The 16904-nt window shown below is 48.3% G+C and overlaps 4 protein-coding genes and 1 non-coding gene across 5 annotated transcripts; 1 reads left to right on the forward strand and 4 right to left on the reverse strand.

Moving 5' to 3' along the window:
- The first annotated feature begins 917 nt into the window (after positions 1-917).
- On the forward strand, positions 918-2362 carry P152DRAFT_461454 (uncharacterized protein). The gene is made up of 3 exons (XM_033680130.1): positions 918-1160; positions 1210-1832; positions 1905-2362. Exons 1-3 carry the CDS (start codon positions 1074-1076, stop codon positions 2137-2139), a joined length of 945 nt encoding a protein of 314 aa, XP_033531138.1. The 5' UTR covers positions 918-1073; the 3' UTR covers positions 2140-2362.
- A 1932-nt stretch (positions 2363-4294) lies between these two features.
- Positions 4295-6503, reverse strand: P152DRAFT_159314 (uncharacterized protein). Its single transcript, XM_033673999.1, has 7 exons — positions 6330-6503; positions 6206-6278; positions 5872-6152; positions 5296-5822; positions 5174-5226; positions 4703-5113; positions 4295-4655 (listed from the first exon to the last, which is right to left on the reverse strand). Exons 1-7 carry the CDS (start codon positions 6362-6364, stop codon positions 4368-4370), a joined length of 1668 nt encoding a protein of 555 aa, XP_033531139.1. The 5' UTR covers positions 6365-6503; the 3' UTR covers positions 4295-4367.
- A 355-nt stretch (positions 6504-6858) lies between these two features.
- P152DRAFT_t55 lies at positions 6859-6946 on the reverse strand. The gene has a single exon. It is a non-coding gene; the product is annotated as a tRNA-Phe (tRNA).
- An 85-nt stretch (positions 6947-7031) lies between these two features.
- Positions 7032-10605, reverse strand: P152DRAFT_441705 (uncharacterized protein; the record flags this gene model as incomplete). The annotated part of the gene is made up of 15 exons (XM_033677713.1): positions 7032-7475; positions 7532-7623; positions 7672-7792; positions 7847-8050; positions 8100-8109; positions 8169-8227; positions 8277-8358; positions 8417-8795; positions 8846-8872; positions 8931-9139; positions 9220-9401; positions 9466-9521; positions 9570-10036; positions 10097-10149; positions 10203-10605. The coding sequence occupies 15 exons, from the start codon at positions 10603-10605 to the stop codon at positions 7159-7161; spliced, it is 2661 nt and encodes an 886-aa protein (XP_033531140.1). The 3' UTR covers positions 7032-7158.
- An 860-nt stretch (positions 10606-11465) lies between these two features.
- On the reverse strand, positions 11466-14155 carry P152DRAFT_441706 (cytochrome P450). Its single transcript, XM_033677714.1, has 5 exons — positions 14126-14155; positions 13051-14075; positions 12790-12998; positions 12317-12740; positions 11466-12257 (listed from the first exon to the last, which is right to left on the reverse strand). Exons 2-5 carry the CDS (start codon positions 13763-13765, stop codon positions 11965-11967), a joined length of 1641 nt encoding a protein of 546 aa, XP_033531141.1. The 5' UTR covers positions 13766-14075; positions 14126-14155; the 3' UTR covers positions 11466-11964.
- Positions 14156-16904: the final 2749 nt, after the last annotated feature.

A 16904-nucleotide genomic window follows, 5' to 3' on the forward strand; every position in this document is an offset into this window, starting at 1 on the left:
TACTATTGACGAATATATAGGAAAGAAATTGACAATCCATAATAATCTTTTAAATGTGTGATATTTGCCGAGTATTGATGAAGTGAAGGCCGTACTAATGCAACCTTATGCAGCAAGCTTCACGTGTCGCAGAAATGAGGTTGATTAGGCGGGCGCCACGTTATGCGTCTCCTCCGGAAAATGAGTCAGGCGTAAACCTGTAAGCGGAATGTTTTTGAATAGATCTCGAGTATTCTCGATGTGTCGATAGAGATGCTAGCAGCCTCTATCCGCTATCAGTATCAGATATCCCCTTTCTAGTAAGTAGTAGACGGGCAGATTTCAGTTTAAACCACATTTGGCCACTCCTTGCAAGCTTACAGGAAGAAACAATGCGAACAGTGACTCGGATGTTTTGGTCAGTGCGCGAATCCTTGTCGACCGTCAAACGAATCCTGCAGTAGTCTGCACCACTCACCAGCGAAGGGGATGCGCGGATGGGAACACTACCCGTCCTAGGGCACCGGCTACCGGCCACTACTGTACGCCCCCCATGACCCTACATGGACACTTCCGCGATCAACGGTCGTGGGACAATGGGTCTCAGGCCCCAGACGGCCCTGGGGGCATTCCTCGACGCCTGGACGGGCGGTCCTAGGCGTGGGATTTGGGGGAGGGTGTGGGCAAGGGAGGCAAGAGTAGAAACGGCTGTTCTCTATAGAATTGTTAACTTTCTAGGAACTAGTTGTCTTGGTTGTAAATCATTCCTTAATCGAATCTGTTGTTTGACAGTGTCGATTGGGTGTCTGATGAACGAGCCCCATTTCAACGTGGCACCAATGATGAAAGCTGCCGTTAGATAATCCTGGACTGGCCAGCCTTCCTCAGCCTTATCCCTGCACTTTAGTCTTTATACAGAGTCGTCCGCACGGTGATGAGATAATTTAAGCGTCCCCATTTTCGAGACTAGAGTCCTACGTTACGTTTACTGCGAGGAGAATATGAACGCATTGGTCAAGGCAGACAACGACTCTGCGTCCCTGACCAGCCTGTATATCCTCCTCATCGCCACATTCGTCGGACTTTGAATCATCATGCCCAAGGGAAGTGTTCGTGGGGTTCTTTGGGATGCCAATGATGAGTTCAACCCAGCGGAAGCATGTGGTTGGGACTTTGAAAAGGTAATCTAGATATCTCTGAAGCTAAATTAGTGTTATTGACAAGAGATAGATTATAGCGTTCGGACAAAGCGTCTACGATTCGCCCGAGAAGTTCGGCATAGGCATTACGGACGGGCCAGATGATATAGCATTCAAGAATTATCTCAATCACTCGTGGCCGGTTGTCAAAAAGACACTGGAATGGAGATGGGTGTTTTGCGCCGGAGATCCAGCCAAAGGGTCACCCGGGTGGATGTTCGTGGGATGGGATAAAATCCAACTGCCAGTATGCACGGTTTACGATTTCTATGCATGGCTTCTCTCAATAGCGATTGTCCCAAGAGCCGCGGCCAACAGTCGGAACTTCTATCTTCCTCTTCTTGTCTGCTTTGGAAACTGGTGCTTCAAGATCGCGGAAAATACTTCCGGCTTATGGATGCATTCTCCGTTCATGGTATCAATTGTACGATACCACTCCCTAGTCGAGCCTATAGTTCCTAGGGCATTCCTGGGAGTAACCATGCCAGACTCGAAGGCATTTGAAGAAGATCGTGACCGAACTCAATACGTGCATGCGATGCGACAGAACGACATCTACCGATATACGTCACTTGTGCCGAATCCGAGGAATCCAGACAATAACCAACCTTTTGGGCGCTGTGCTGAGACATTCTTTTGGATGTTTGCTAAAAAGTAAGTCGAGTAGCATTTATTACCTGCAAGATCGGCGAGATTCGATGCGCTAACTACATGTACTGTCATTAGCCCATCTGTTTGTAATTTGGAAAAATCCGTGTACGGAGTAGCACTCCAGATACGAGAGGGCGAGTACTCGCTGATCCCAGTCGATGAATACCAAATGGGGAGGGAATTGAACGCTCTGAGAGATCCTTGCCGAAAGTCTTGTCAATATCTGGCTGCACAAGTGAAGTCCTCCTGGGCTGGCGATGGCTGGCGGGAGAGCTTCGACATTAATCTTGCAATTGATCGCCAGTGGTAAAATCGAGGACGGATGGTTTGAGCTGTGTCGTGTTGGGATGACGTTTGTGCACTCTCTTAAGACCCTCATGCGCTCTCTGACCCTACTTCACACCGTAAGGCCGTCCATGAGTATGTAGCGATGGCCAGTCTAATTAATCGTCACGGCCTAAATTTATACCTCTATTACCAGCGTTCCGGATCCTAAAACTACTATCGTTCAGCTCTAAAGAACTCTACAAAAGACTATTCGAATTAGTCCCCATTTGGCTGCCAATCCTTTCTAAAAAAAAGATCGAGATAGTGGTGTCCCGCAGCTACAAGTGCCAAAACCTTTGTCAGATCAAACTCGATGTCCCAGTTCAAGTTGCGTTCGCCATAAATCACTCCAAGACAGGGGTCTTTTCACGTTCGGGTTCGCTGTCCAAAAACTCAAGCACAGGGCCATCATCTGCACATCTTTTCCAACTCTTTAATAACAAGCTCAGGCTTAATTGGCCATACTCCTCGTCCAGCCGGCGCGGAGAACTCGTGGGGTGAAGGATTTCTCCCTGCCGATGGTTGAAGCTCTCATTACCCAGGCGTGCAGCCTCATTCATAGCCTTTGCATGCCAGTGCTTGTACTGCTGAAAAGGGATTCCATCCAGAGAGGTTGTAAATGGTATGAGCCTGCCAGAACAAGAAAGGGGTTGGTTGGTTTTTCTTCAGCAGAGATGCATTCAATGACAGTGACCAATTTCCATGTCATGGCACTTCCGATGATTGCATTTGCTTCAGGAAAAGCAGTTATAACCTTCTCAACCTTCCCCTGGCCAATCTGAAAGCCTGTCTCATCCATGTTGTAGACGTTGCATGGGCGGATGTGGTGGCTTTTGATGACACTCTCCCAGCGATCATAAAAAGCCTGCACTATCCATTGCAATATCTTCAGCCTGTATATGCTTAGGATCCATGGCGTAGTAAGGACCTACGCAATACTCGTGCAACGTGATATTTTTATTTTCACAGCGTCGGTACTTGGTGACAGCTGCAAGGATTCCACTCTCCTGATCATCTTCCTCAGGGGGCATGTTGGTGTTAAGATAATTAACTATTTGAGTGGAGTCTACAGATTTTGCGTTGTGTGGTTTGCGTTGACCTGTGGCGCACCCACCCTGGAGGGGGGAAGCCTGGCACGAGGCGTTCGCAGAATGCATTTTCGGTGTAGGGTGAGGCCAAACTCAACATTGTTTACAAATTTTCGAACCAACACATGAACTGTTGCTGAGGGGAGCGAGGTAAGCGTTGGGGACGGTCGCACTTGCCCAAAACATTTAGCTACGACGCCCAAGCAATCGACCGACTTGAAATGAATGGTTGTGCTGCAACCCTTGTCGCTTCGCCGTTCACTAGTCACCCCTCCAGCTCGCTTCACACTTCACTTCCATGATTCCAGCACTTTAGCTATCTGCCACATGAATCAAAGTTGGTCTGCTATGTGTCTATCAATTGTGCCACAGCGACACTAATTCTATAGGAAAAAGTATGATGGCTTCTCGAAGGATTATCCAACTGCTGGCACTTTTATCCGTTGGACTTTGCTGCAGCTTTGGGCGACACGTCGAGTGCAAAGTACTGTAATGGTACAACTTTAACTTTGCTGGTCTTACAAGTCGATTGACATATGTGGAGGTATTATTGGCCCAAGACATGGACAAGGTTGCGGGCTGTTTGGTGTTGAGAAGCACCTTGGCCTTTCCTGCTGACAATCGACTGCGCTTGGGGGACTTTGGAGATTAACTGTTGAACACATCTATAACTTCACAAATCAGCTGTTGCAAAACCGAAGGACTGACCCCTAGGGAATCTGCATGGTCCTACGAGGCATGGAGTTTGGTAAGGTGTTTGAGCTTGGTCCGGAATAGAACTCGGACCGGTTCTTATAATTTAAGTCGTTCATCTAGATTCCGCAGACATGGATCTTCTTCTTGAGTGATTGATGTTTGAATCAACTGGAGCCATTCCAGGACACGGAGGCAAGTTGCAAGTTGCAAGTGATTGCAACAAAGTACTACCACTGGATAGTGGCTTTCGGAATAAATAATAATCCTATCCCCAGGTCGGATACGTACAGCCTTTCGTGGTTTTGCACCATATTTATTCACTTCGCACTTGGCACTTCACTTAAGCAACATTGACTGGCAATTCATATTTCTGTAAAGCTACCTATCTAAACATTTAGATCTCTTAGCCGGATTATTTATTTAACCCCTACCTGTCCGAGAGATGGGTTGTCCGGATAATTCTTCTTTCCCTATTAGGAGTAGGAGGAGACACCATACGGGTTACCACTCTATTCCTCGTACCTGAATCGCGTTCAGTCCGCAATTGGGGACTGCGTTCTCTCCTTACGTAGACTTGTTCCGGGCCATTGGAATACCTAGTTCTTCCAAACAAAACATCCCTCTCCCTTTCTCTTGTTCTCAGCGTTGTGAACCGCTGGTGACCCAGTATGTTCGCCACCGACTGTCCTTGTAACGCATCGACTCGGCCTCCATTCTGCATCGAAATCAGTCGAAATCCACACGCTGGTTGGGTGAACGAACCTGCTCTTTGATCTCCTCCAGCAGAGCGGTAATGTCGATCGTGTCTCCGGCGAGTGGCATTCTAAAAGGCGGCGGCAGTTCGTCGTCCTCAGATTCCTCATTCCCCTCAGACGAATTTGAGGAACTTCTTCCGTCATCAGTGTCTTCATCGTCCTTTGGTTTGGGCTTATCTTCTCCTTTTGAACCCTTTCCCTGGTTTTTCTTTTCACAATCCGGTTTTCTGGGTGGTTTGGAGGGGCCTGGTGCAGGCCGCCTGCGCTTCTCTTCTTGTATCAGAGCTGTGAGCCAAGTCAAGTTTGGCCGGATAGTGAATTGGGTTCTAAACTCAGGTTTCAGAAATGCGCCTTTGACATCGTTCGAACTTAGGAGAAGAAGTCGGTGTAGTCTTCCGTATCGTCGTTTTACCCTAACCTTCAACGGATGCAAGTGAACAAATCATCCGCCATGATATGGGGAGAGTCGGAATCATACCTGAACACAGAAACGGAAGGTAAAGCAGGCTGACAAGGCTCTGAGAATGACCTCTACAAACCCTTTGGTCAGGGAAATCTGTCATGGCAGATGAAAAGTGGGAAATGAGAACATTCATTTACCATCGTGGGCGTCGGATGGGCTCCGAATCTTGCCAGTCACTTGCGATAGGATTTCCTGATAGGATTTCTTGAATGGACCATTGAGGGGAAAGTCCAGATATGGAAGGACACGCTTTGCAACTACATGAATCTTGAGGGTACGTTTCAGATCCGGTGTCAGCTGTTTGGTTTCTTCCTGGTTTCCTGCCCAAAACCACTGATACTGCGCTGGTCCATGGTTGCAGCCTCCGCGTTTTGACATCGGCGAACATCCATCTTCATCGACCAGCCGATGAGCACTGACACTCCACGATTCTACGGCATATTGCACGTTTAACTCGGCGGAACGAGTTAGCCCAATCGAAACGTTCGCAGATGGCGTTGCGGACATCGTCAGTCCAGCTTGGGGGTTGACTGAGGTCGTCGTTTTCTTGGTCACGGTGAACGCGGCTGATGCGTCGGATTCTGGCGTCATGACGAGTACCTCGTTGGATGAGTCACTGAAATATCGAAGGCAGATATCATGTGAGAATGGCTCATGGTTGTTTCTAATCTCAGTCAGCTTCACTCTCGCGGCAGAATGTTCATGATATTGACCGCTTCTGGGAATGGTATTGCAGAATCGTTGCCTCAATATTAAATCTCGCAGCAATGTGGATGTTCCCCCGAAGACGCTCAACCGTAATTGTAGGACTAAGAACAACGAATGAAATGTACGGCGCCTTATTGTTTGGACCAGCGAAATACTGATCCTTTAGATCGTCACAAAGCAAGGCAGGCACTCTGACCGCAGCGTCCAGGCTTGCAGTGTGCGCAACCAGCGTCTTAAGGAGGTCGCCAGGAACAGCCTTCAAGATTACAATGTATCCCGGGTCATTCTGTTGAGAATCAGCGGCGTTGTTCTAGACTAGGCCGGGCTCACGACACCAACCTCGTGCCATTTCCATGGCAGTCGAAACACATCTAAGGTTTCGGGACTGATGATATCGGCACGCATCTCGTATCTCAGATTAGTCCAGGTAGATAGTGGGATACCACAGCTGCGTTATGCTTACCTTGGCAAATGTCGGGCGGGATGCTCGGTCAGCATCGTTATCCCCTGATTCAGGCATACTCTGGTAGGTGCGATACTCTTTGAGACCTTGTAAGCGTAACCTGAATGATACTTGTCGGTCAGAGGCCCAATAGCAATAGGTAAGCTGTTAACCACCGTCAGAAAAGCAAAGGCGACTCTTGTTCTTGTATCCAAAGGACATATGAAGCTAACAATAGGTGTGCAAGTATGAGTTGTTGAGGCTTGGCTCGCGTATTCATCAGGCTGTCGGCTACTGACACTTCATTGGGCGTTCATCTTCGAAGTTGATCGCCATGGTCATCTTTGGGGAGTTTACAACCAGGAGGGGGACGGCGCACGCGCGATGCCCGACTACCAGGACATTTGAAACTTCAACGGTTGACGAGCTACGGTTAAATACACATCCCTTCAAAAGGGACATCAATATTCCGCTACACTTACGGAGTGTACCGTTCCAAGTTCAACAACAGACAGACAGACCATCATGAATTTCAAGAAAAAAAAGATCTTGGGGCAACCCGGGATCGAACCAGGGACCTTATGATACTCCAGAACCGAATCTTCAGTCACACACTCTCCCAACTGAGCTATTGCCCCGATCACATGATGTAATATCATGAACCGTCACTTGTCAACTTTTATACGAAATCCGATTTGATCCCGAGTATTACCAAACGAACTCTTTATCTTCTCCCGTTCCTTAGTAGCACTGGATGCTCAAAAATATAGTTGTTCGTATTTGTACCATCGTTAAAATCCAATTGAGAAACGAGATAAGCCTTTGCAGCAGCCAACGTAGCAAGCGAACGTCACACAACTAGAAAATCCCTCAGCTCCCCATTAATTCTCTCCATCTCCCGACCGATACGTTCGACTTCTGAAGACACTTGTCTCTGCAACTCGGGATATCGTTCTCCTTCCACCGCCGCATTTTCATTCCTCAACATATCCAGATCCGCCTGCACCGCATCCAGATTGGAAGCAACGACTTCTTGAATTCTCCTTTCTAGGTCATCTACCCACCAGTAAAATTTTTCACTGCAACGCTTTCGGAGCTCTATGAATAGCTCTCCATCACCAAAGCGGCGACTGATGATATCCTTGCGCCGTCCATGACTACCGCGTCCTGTTGAATCCATAAGCGATGCGAGATAGAGGTTGAGAGAATGCGGATGAACAGACCTCCTTCGAGATTGCAGCTTCGGTAGGATCCTTCCATAAGCTCGCCAATAATGGAGCTACGTATCCCGGTGAAAGTGTCTCTTTCGATTTGTCTACTCGATGTTAGTAATTGAAAGCCGTTTAGATCCAAGCTCCCATACCGAAGATCGTCCTCAAATGACTCTTGTGTCCGTTCTACTTCATCAAGAAGGAGACCACGTCTATGTTGGAGCGTGCCACCCAAGGTTCTTATCGTGTTGACTGGGATAGCGGTGGTGGTAGCTGAGTAGCGGTTAGCTATGAGCGAGCAGTGTAATAAAAGAAAGTTTGACATACATAGGGACTGGAGTATGGTATCCAAAGTCTCTCCAATCAGACTACAATCCTGAACATTCTGATCTTCGAGACCTTGGCATAGTCTATCCCAATGCTCGGCCATAGTAGTTACCATCGCCTGCATCGCCTCGTCATTCCAACAGCGAGATCCAACCTTTTCCGTAGAGTGATCCCCGTAATTTCGGCAAAAGGCTGCATAGGTACCTTCGTCATAGTTAGAATGTATTGCAAGGCGGGTGGAGATTGGTGTTACTGTGATGCCACTGTCACTTGTTAGTCTTCATTGCGTCTACTAATATCACTGTGAAATGCTAGTACTAACCTCATTCCAGTCGAGACTGGCGGCTTTAGCAGCGAGGGTCCATGGGTAGCTCTGGACTCCTGTAACGAATAAGCTTCAAAGCATAACTGACCGGAGTAGCTCACGAACTCATGTTTCGAGGTATAAGCTCTTTAAATGTTCTCTTCCTGATCATTACGTTTTTGCTTAAGCCCGAGCCTGGCATCGTGAGCTTATGCGGATTTTAGATTAGCTAACATGCGGCACTTCGAGCCAGTCAGTGTACTTACAACCAGGAGTTGCTTGTCGACATCATCGATCAGATTGCGGATAGCTTCTTTTCGTCCAGCGTCAATACCTCCCGCACCGGATTGAACCCATAGCTCAATAGACCCGAGCAGTGCTGGAATCTCATGTTCGATGTATCCTTTTGCAGCACGGAGCTGACTTTGCGCAACAATGGAGATACAATGTTTCCGAATTCCGGGAATGCCGCTTAGGTCCATGTATGGCTGGGCCTTCTCCCGTGGTTTCTTTCGAAAGTTCCAATAGTCCGTGTTGCTTACGCAAAACGTGGTTAACTCGATGTTAGGGAATTTTCCATTGTATTCCTCAGTCAGTTTCCGCATGACATTACGACTTCGGGTTGTCATGAGATGCGATTTCAGCCTAGTGCAGCAATCAGTGGGCGTCCATACATCGTTGGGCAATACACCTACTGGAACTTATGGCGTTCCTCCGATGCCCTGAAATGACACAAATATGTGAGCAGAACCTTTAGACAATAAGTAGTATGTGACTCACTCGAAGGATTTCTTGTCGTTTTTGAGCTGCCAATACTCCTTGCTGTCTTCACCATCCATTTCCTCAGGGTTATCGCCTTCAATATCTTCAAGCTCACTGTTAGTGTGACTGATTCGGTCGCGATCGGTTTGAAGCTCTTCCATCAATCCATTGAGAGTTGTTCCGTCTTCACCACGCCAATCGCGCCTCGCCTCATCTGCTCGAATATCCTGTCGCTTATCAGTGCACGGCTACAATATCCGATGAAGTTGAGCCGAGGGATAATCCAATAGGGATAGAGAACACGTACATCGGCCTGTGTACAAATTATTCCGATATTCCTCAAGTTAACTCTTCGGGCAAGCTGGAGTACATCCCGCACACCAACATCAGTCGTGGCACGACCGATCTTGCAGACGGCAAAGATCTCGTCACAATTCAGCATGTAACGTTCGGTGACTTTCGTTCGAGCTGAATTGATGTCCCTTAGGCCTGGAACTGGGATCAGTATATAGTTGAGAACGAACGTTTTTCGGATTTTGGGAGGACTACTCACCAGGAAGATCGGCTAAGATAAGACCTTTACTCAGGATGTATGCTTTCAAATAGATGCTGTTGCCATTAGCGCTAACCCCGCAAACGTTAGACTTTGGCACATACCTAATCTTGCAAATGAATGGCCATGCTCCTCCATCCCGTTCGGAGCTCGAAGTCAGCTCCATCAATCGCGTGGAGCACGCTTCAGCAGTGGTAGCCATATGTCTCCTTTGGGCATTGACATCTCCGTCACGCAGGGGGGTATCCAACTCCTTAGCCCAATCAAGAAGCCTATTCAGGGGTGTTGCCATTGGCTCATCCAAGAGAAACCCTTCATTTCGCCTCAGACGAGTCCCAAATGCAGCCCGGAAGGTGTCTCGAGCAAGGGCAGCGTGTTCCCTGAAACCCTCGCCCCCGTCCTCAGGATCAGACTGGTCGCGGAGATGGTATCTCCGATAGCCATCTAGCAGGTCACGGAATTGGTCGGTAATCTCAGCCTCGTTGAAGTAGTCCACCACGATAATGAAATCATCTCGATTGTGGTGGTGGAACTCGGTCACTACGCATGTACACGCAGCGCCGCTGTTGCTCTATCGTAATGGTCAGCATCGCAAGTCAAGCAAGGTTGGGAGAACAATATCGCTACTGACAGTCTTGGCCAAACCTTTGATATCCAACAGCGTATTCAGGAGACTACTCTTGCCTAGAAAAGATATGATTATTGGCACATTCGTAAAGACACGGAAGGGTACTCACCTGCCCCCGAGTCTCCAATGAGGCCGACTGTACGGGTTGAGGGACATTCAAATGCACTCAAGTTCTGTGCACGCTCATAGAGACTAGCGAATTTCGACCCCGACTCAGTATGTAATGGTAACTGCCGCAACACCGATACCAAACCAGCGACGAGTCCCTTCGCGTCTTTATATCCACGCTGGAAGTCCTGACGATGGAAGGGCTCCTCTGGAGGCTGTTCATCTTCGACCCTATAAGGGTCCTCGTTTATACGAGAACTAGATCGCCGTCGAGATCCTGACCGTCGACGCCTGGTCGAATCAGGAGTCGTACTCTCTGGGCTCAGCGAGTTGCGAGGGGTGCTGGGCGTTGGAGTTGGGAAATTGCGTTGTGACCCACTTGACCTTATCCCCAAGTTTTGCATCCGGCCCGCAATGCTGCTTGTGGAGGATCCTGGGTTTTGCTGGTGGTCGGCCGCATGACTTATTTCAGCTAGGGACAGTGTTTGGAACCCTCCTGCAATAGAGCCGGTGCTCCCCTGACGAGTTGGAGTAGCATTTTCGAATAAGTTCAGAGCACGAGTGCGTTCCGTTAGGCCATCTGTTGTAGAGCTTGGCATCGGGCTTCCCCTACTTGGTGAAGCCGATGACGAAGTCCCCGTTCCATATTCCACCACAGGGGGCGGACTAACGGAGAATGAAGGGGTACGAGAGTGAACGGCGGGGCTGCTATGACTCGATGATGTCTCTTGGTCTCGTTCAGTGGAAGGAAGAGGCGTGTCTTTCCCGAAAGGAAATGGAGCTGTGGACGAATAGCTAGTAAATAGTCCAGAACGTGGTGTACTTGGATTGATCAATGGGCGACTCGATGGACTCTGGGTCGGCTCGGATGTGGATAGCGATAAATCAGGGTCCATTGTAGTAGTTAGGCTGAATGATAAATTAGTCCCGTTCATATCCCTCTTATTCTCTTGTGGTCATACTTACTCGCGTCACAATGCCAGACAAGACACCGACCGCTTGACTCAAATATCACCAGACTAGGACTTTCAAGAAACACGACTCGCTAGTTGAATGAGCAAATAGAAACGCAAACGGAAAATAACAGACCTCAAAATATTTATGAGGAACTACGAGGAAAATAGACGTATATATTACTTGACCCCGCAATGAAGGATGCGTAGGATCGAAACGGAGATGTAACAGAACATTGCGGCACAGCAGCCAGATCACCCAGATGAATGGATGGCGGCGCTTATCGCGACATTCGGTTAATAGCTTCTGACCAAAACGTTTCATTGATCTCTTTCTCAATCATATTTATTGCACACTAGCTTATTTAGTAATATTTCAGGTATCAGAAGTGTATCACCACTATACGGATCTTGATCCGAGTTGTGGTGATTGTTCGTCAAAACATCAATTCATTATGCGCGATATCGAAACAAGGCCTCAGGCATAAAAGGAGAACAACAATGATGACAGGCATTGCACTCAAAAGGTGAATCCATCTCTCCATAGCTTGCGACAAGGACGACAGTTGCAAAGAAAAATGTTTTAACGGACATGCGTGCTTGAGCTTTCAGGTCTTGGCATGATAAGCACTGCGAAAAGCCACAGCACGATGTTGCAGAGGCAGAGGGAGAGGCCTCTGGGCAAGTGCTCTCACGGAAGATTAGGAGGAACTGCTGTCAAAAATAGCGAGTGTAAACTCTGGGCGTACGTGTATCTCTGCCTCCTGATGATTCAAGAGTAGAGATGACATAGGTAGTATACTAAGAGAATCACTTCTCCCTTTTGGTCCAGACTAGCTTCAGTTCCGCACAATTGGTTGTGAAAACATCCTCGCTATCGTTTAGAAGCGTGGATCCATCTTCACCATCCGCAAATGTAACATCGAACTCGAGCACCAACTTCGAGATGACTGTTCTCAGCTCGTTCAGAGCCAGCTGCTTGCCAATGCAACCGAACTTCCCATTCGAGAAGGGCAAGAAGGCATCTTTCTTGAGGACAAGCTCAGGCTGTGTGCTCCAACGCTCTGGGATAAATTCGTTGGGATTGACATAGGCGCGTGGTGCTAAAAGAATGTTAGCATTACAAACACTGTGACAATGTCATTGTGGGAGTTACGCTTACAGCGATGGACGGAATAGATAGGTATGATAACATTCACACCAGCGGGAAGCTGCTGTCCGTTGATCGTTGCCCCTTCAGCACCAGTTTGACGGTAGAGGCCACCTGAAACAGGGGGATGTAGACGGAGAGTCTCGTTAATCACGCCATTGAGATATGGGAGATATTGAAGCGCCGTGATATTCAACGAGTCATTGTTCTCGACCTTGTGCTCGTTGAGTTCTGCACGCAACTTTGCCACCAGTGTTGGATCTCGCGAGAGGTGGTAGAAGCAGTGCGTAAACGTCGCGGAAGTGGTGTCGCTGCCGGCAACGATTAGTAACCGGGAATCGCCCATCAAAAGGTCTCTTTCTAGATTTGGGTCGTCGAAGAAATTGCCGGCCTCGAAGATATGAGACATAACGTCGGGTTCCTTGGGTTCGTATTTCTGTGCTTCAGTTAGCGCCCGTAAAGATGTCTTGGACTTCCTTACGTACCTTTCTTTCCTCAACACATTTATCACTGTACAGGAGTAAACGTCCCTGTGGGTTCATGGACTTTGGTATCAACTTGATTATGACATGGACAATCCACCCTGCTGCACCAGTTACCCCCAGAATTCGTGGGGAATCGCGCACCATATCAATGTAGAAATGCGACTTCCCCGTTGCGAGCGCATTGAAGGACCGCCCGAATGCCAGATCGCCTAAACCGGGTCAGTTAACTCAGCACCAAACTTGAGGCGAAGGGGGACCAACCCATAAAATCAAAAGCAAAGTAGCCTAACCACTTCGAAGCGTTGACGACCTGTCCAGATCTTTCTGCAATTTGGTCCACCAGTTGATCCGCATAATGAATGATCCTGGAGTCGTATCCTCGTAGGGACTTCGTTGTGAAAGCCTTGTCCCATCCATGGCGTCGTCGTTGGTCATGGAGGCGTTTATCCCGCATCTGATGGATACTCGTCATCGGCTTGCCACCGTCATACCACTCTGCTTTCTCGAAGGTTGACTGGGCGCCGTGCACTGGCATTACCATATCGGGATCGGAGATGGAGAGGAGATTAGGGCCGATGCGAACATATTCTCCGTGCTTAGCGTGCAGGCGGTCACGCTGTCGAAAGTGGTCAAGCTTCTTAGCAGCCCACAATATAGGGACGAATTGCGATACTCTGGACGCGACTGGACCAGGAAAGTTCCGAAGAGGGTGGAAAAACAGTCGATAGATGCCGATACTGGTGAACAACGCAGCGAAAAAGGAGCCATAGCTGACAGCCAGGGTCACGATGGCCGCAGACAAAGTGAACTCAAAGTACTGAACAAGGGCGACGATGATAAGAGGAGGTCCACATGCGGTAGAAACGACATATGATGGAGCATGTAGGATATGGTCACCATGAATGAACCAAGCCAGATGAGACGAGACTCCAAGAAGTCCCGATGCAAGGGCAACAAAATTCAAGGAGAACTCCATGGTTTCGGTGGAAAAATCCGAAGGAACAAGCAGCCCTTCGTTATGTTTGTCAACGAGAAAAGGTAAAGATAATATTGAAAAGTCTGGCACCAAGTTGGGGTTGCAAATGGAGCATCCAATTGATATCGACTATCAAATGTTCACTTTTCATGCATCGATTGCTGACCGATGACTGGGGGTAATGAGGCACTTTAAGTGTTGATCAACCGTTAGGAGTTAACCCTACCGAAATCATGCTGTACCTTGTAGCAGTTACAACCTACAACAGATGTAACCTCATCAGCGCCTCCGGAGAAATGTGGATCCAATTCTGAGGACATGTCAGATCTACTTTGATATTTGGGGAGTACCGCAACGTACATAGACTGCAAGGGCTGATGATGCCGTAATACAGTAGCTGAGAATCGGCGGCGTAGAGTGAACCTTGATCAGTTCTTTACTATGTAGGTAAAGATACTCCAACCAATCCGCTTAATATAATTACTCTCTTTGTGGTACATGGATGATTAGGGAATGGGGGCCTAACTAGGTAATACGGAGTCCTATCCTCCAATTGGTTGTCTTCGAAACTTTGAGGTTTGTTCTACTCCATCGATTCTCAAATATGCGTCAGCCCTTCCGGACAAACTTTGGCATCCCCTACGTAGTCGGTAGTATACGCGGGGGAGGTGGGGACGGAATTGACCGCGATGCGCACCCGGCCAACTGCAAGGGAAGGTCAAATAGGAAGCGTGATCGGAAAGCATAGGTAGTCGTTAAAACGTAAAGTTCGAGAAAAGACTCAAACATGTCGGCAAACTTGGAAAAATCGAGAATAATGTCGGATTGGTGGCTGACGGTCGATGGAGTTCTTGGACGACGATGTTCCAAGCATACCAAATGGTATCCATATGCCGAGGATTCAGTCACCGTAAGCCCTCTATCCAGTGGCGATCATGATATCAGTGCAGTGCTGACGCCTAACAGGAATCAGAATTCGACCAAGTGTCAAGTACTCAGCCTTACTCCGCTATGATGTGCAGACTACAGTAGGATGTACTATCAACTATGGTAGGATTTTCTGGACGAGTCGGGGGGCCTGGGCCATCCTAAACGATTGGGTTAACCCCTTGGAGAGTTGGAGTACTACTACGTATGTACGGAATACTGTGGAGTGTTACCTGCATTCATGTTGACCAAGATGGGCAAGAACGTCACAAGACAAGAAGGAGAGTCCCGCTCCGCATGTACCAGTAAGCACTTAACTGAATCCATGTAGTAGGTAGTTCCCCACATGGGCCTCGCAGAGAGGCCTGACGGGGGGCGTATGAATCTCTCTCTCTCTGAATCCATTTAAGTAACCGTGCCCCATGACCGCCCCATGACCGCCTCACACGGCCACACCTTCCGGTGTAGGTGCTCCCACCCCAAATCATCATTTCGAATCAAATCATCAATTTTGAGGCTGTCGACTATCTGCTAGATTTCTGGTAACAGATCAATGAAAAACCCTAAGTTTTCCGTCTCATCAGCTGTATCCCGGGTCGTATATGCCTCTGTAGATTTTTCTGCCCGCTTTCCCCGTTTCCAATCGCGTTGTATCTTCCTACTAAGGGCTGCTCGCTCCTCCGCGCCCCTTGCCTCGATATGGCGCTTTGCCTGAGCAACTTCGACTGCACCCGTATGACCGAGGGGGAGTTTGACCTGTCGGCGGCTCTTCTGCTTCTTGTCCTTCCTTTGGTGGCGTTGGATGGTATTCACGACACCCTTGAGCTCTTCGAGCAACTCGATTGACTCGATATTGGCCTGGGTTGCTTGGCGGATTCGACGTTAGAGTTTCTGACTTGAGAGTATTACCTCGGGCGTATTGAGAATATTTTCCTGTCTCCGGCGTGCCGTACGAATAGTATTAGGTGGAGTTATATCAGGCGTCGCCGTAATACTTGAGGTTTGTGGCGGTGGAGACCCACGGTAGATTTGAAGCTCCGACTCCATATCTTGGTCCAGATTGACTCGGTGTGTAAGAGTTGACAAGACGATCTCCGGATCTAATGGCCAAAGACCTCTGTTTTTGAATGAGTGTCGAATCGTACGTCCCTTGAAGGCGTCTTTACGGATTTTCGGCATCTCTTCGAGAAATGAAGCCTTATCAGCCGCTGAGAATCCCTACCTCGAAATCTGTGTATTTGACCGCCGGAAATAGTGCTTTAACGCAAGAAACGGCTTGCCGTCAAGAGGCTGAAGGAAGTGGGTTGTATGAGGAGGAAACGGAAACAGAATAATATCAACCCCGTGGCAGAATTCGACGAAATCACGCGTAAGATGCGAGCCGTGGTTATCCATAAGGAGAAGTCGTTTTTCCCCTTGAGCCACCCGATTCTGAGTATGCTCATGGAAATGCTGGATCCAATCGAAGGCAATAAGGTCATTTGACCATCCCGAAGTAGAGACGTTGATACGCCAGTCGTCCGGGACTCGGATATCTTTATACCACCGCTCAAGATGATTCTCGCCCTTCAAGATAAAATACGGCGGAAGAACGAAGCCGTCGGCCGCTATACACTCGATATCCGTAACTAATTCGCCTGTTTCTGTACTCGCACTGCCTCGGTTTGCTCCCGGTTGGAAACTGACTACCTTTTGACGTTTCCCTTCGCCTAAACGGAAGCCGCTTTCGTCGAAGTTATATATATTCTTTCGTTCGATCTTATGCTCTTCGATCTGCCGTTCAGGGAGAAGAAACCAATGCCGAATATACCCAAGGTCCTCGGAATAGAGGCGGTCGTCTTTGATTGGCTTTTGATCGATAAGAGGAAGAGAATGGCGTTTAATGAAGTTGTATTTCTATCCTTTACCGACGCGTTGAGGCGCGTCGGCCTCGTTTGGGCTATTCCGGCGGAGGATCGAGTTGGCGCAGTTCTCAATTTCCGCTAGGTTAGGAGGCGCTCCCCAATTATCGAGTAGGTTAATCCAATCGAGCAGAGCTTTCTCTTGAGACTTATCGAGCTTCGTGTTCTGTAGATATGGGTTGCGGTCGGCGTAGGAGGTCCGTTTCCCTTCGAGTCTGTTGTGAAGACGACAAAAGTAGAAGACTGATTATATTGATTGATTTCTATGGAGCCTAACTAGTTGGGGATGTCTAGATACAGATGGTTGATCA

This window comes from Eremomyces bilateralis, assembly GCF_010015585.1.
Source record: "Eremomyces bilateralis CBS 781.70 unplaced genomic scaffold P152scaffold_24, whole genome shotgun sequence".
NCBI lineage: Eukaryota > Fungi > Ascomycota > Dothideomycetes > Eremomycetales > Eremomycetaceae > Eremomyces > Eremomyces bilateralis.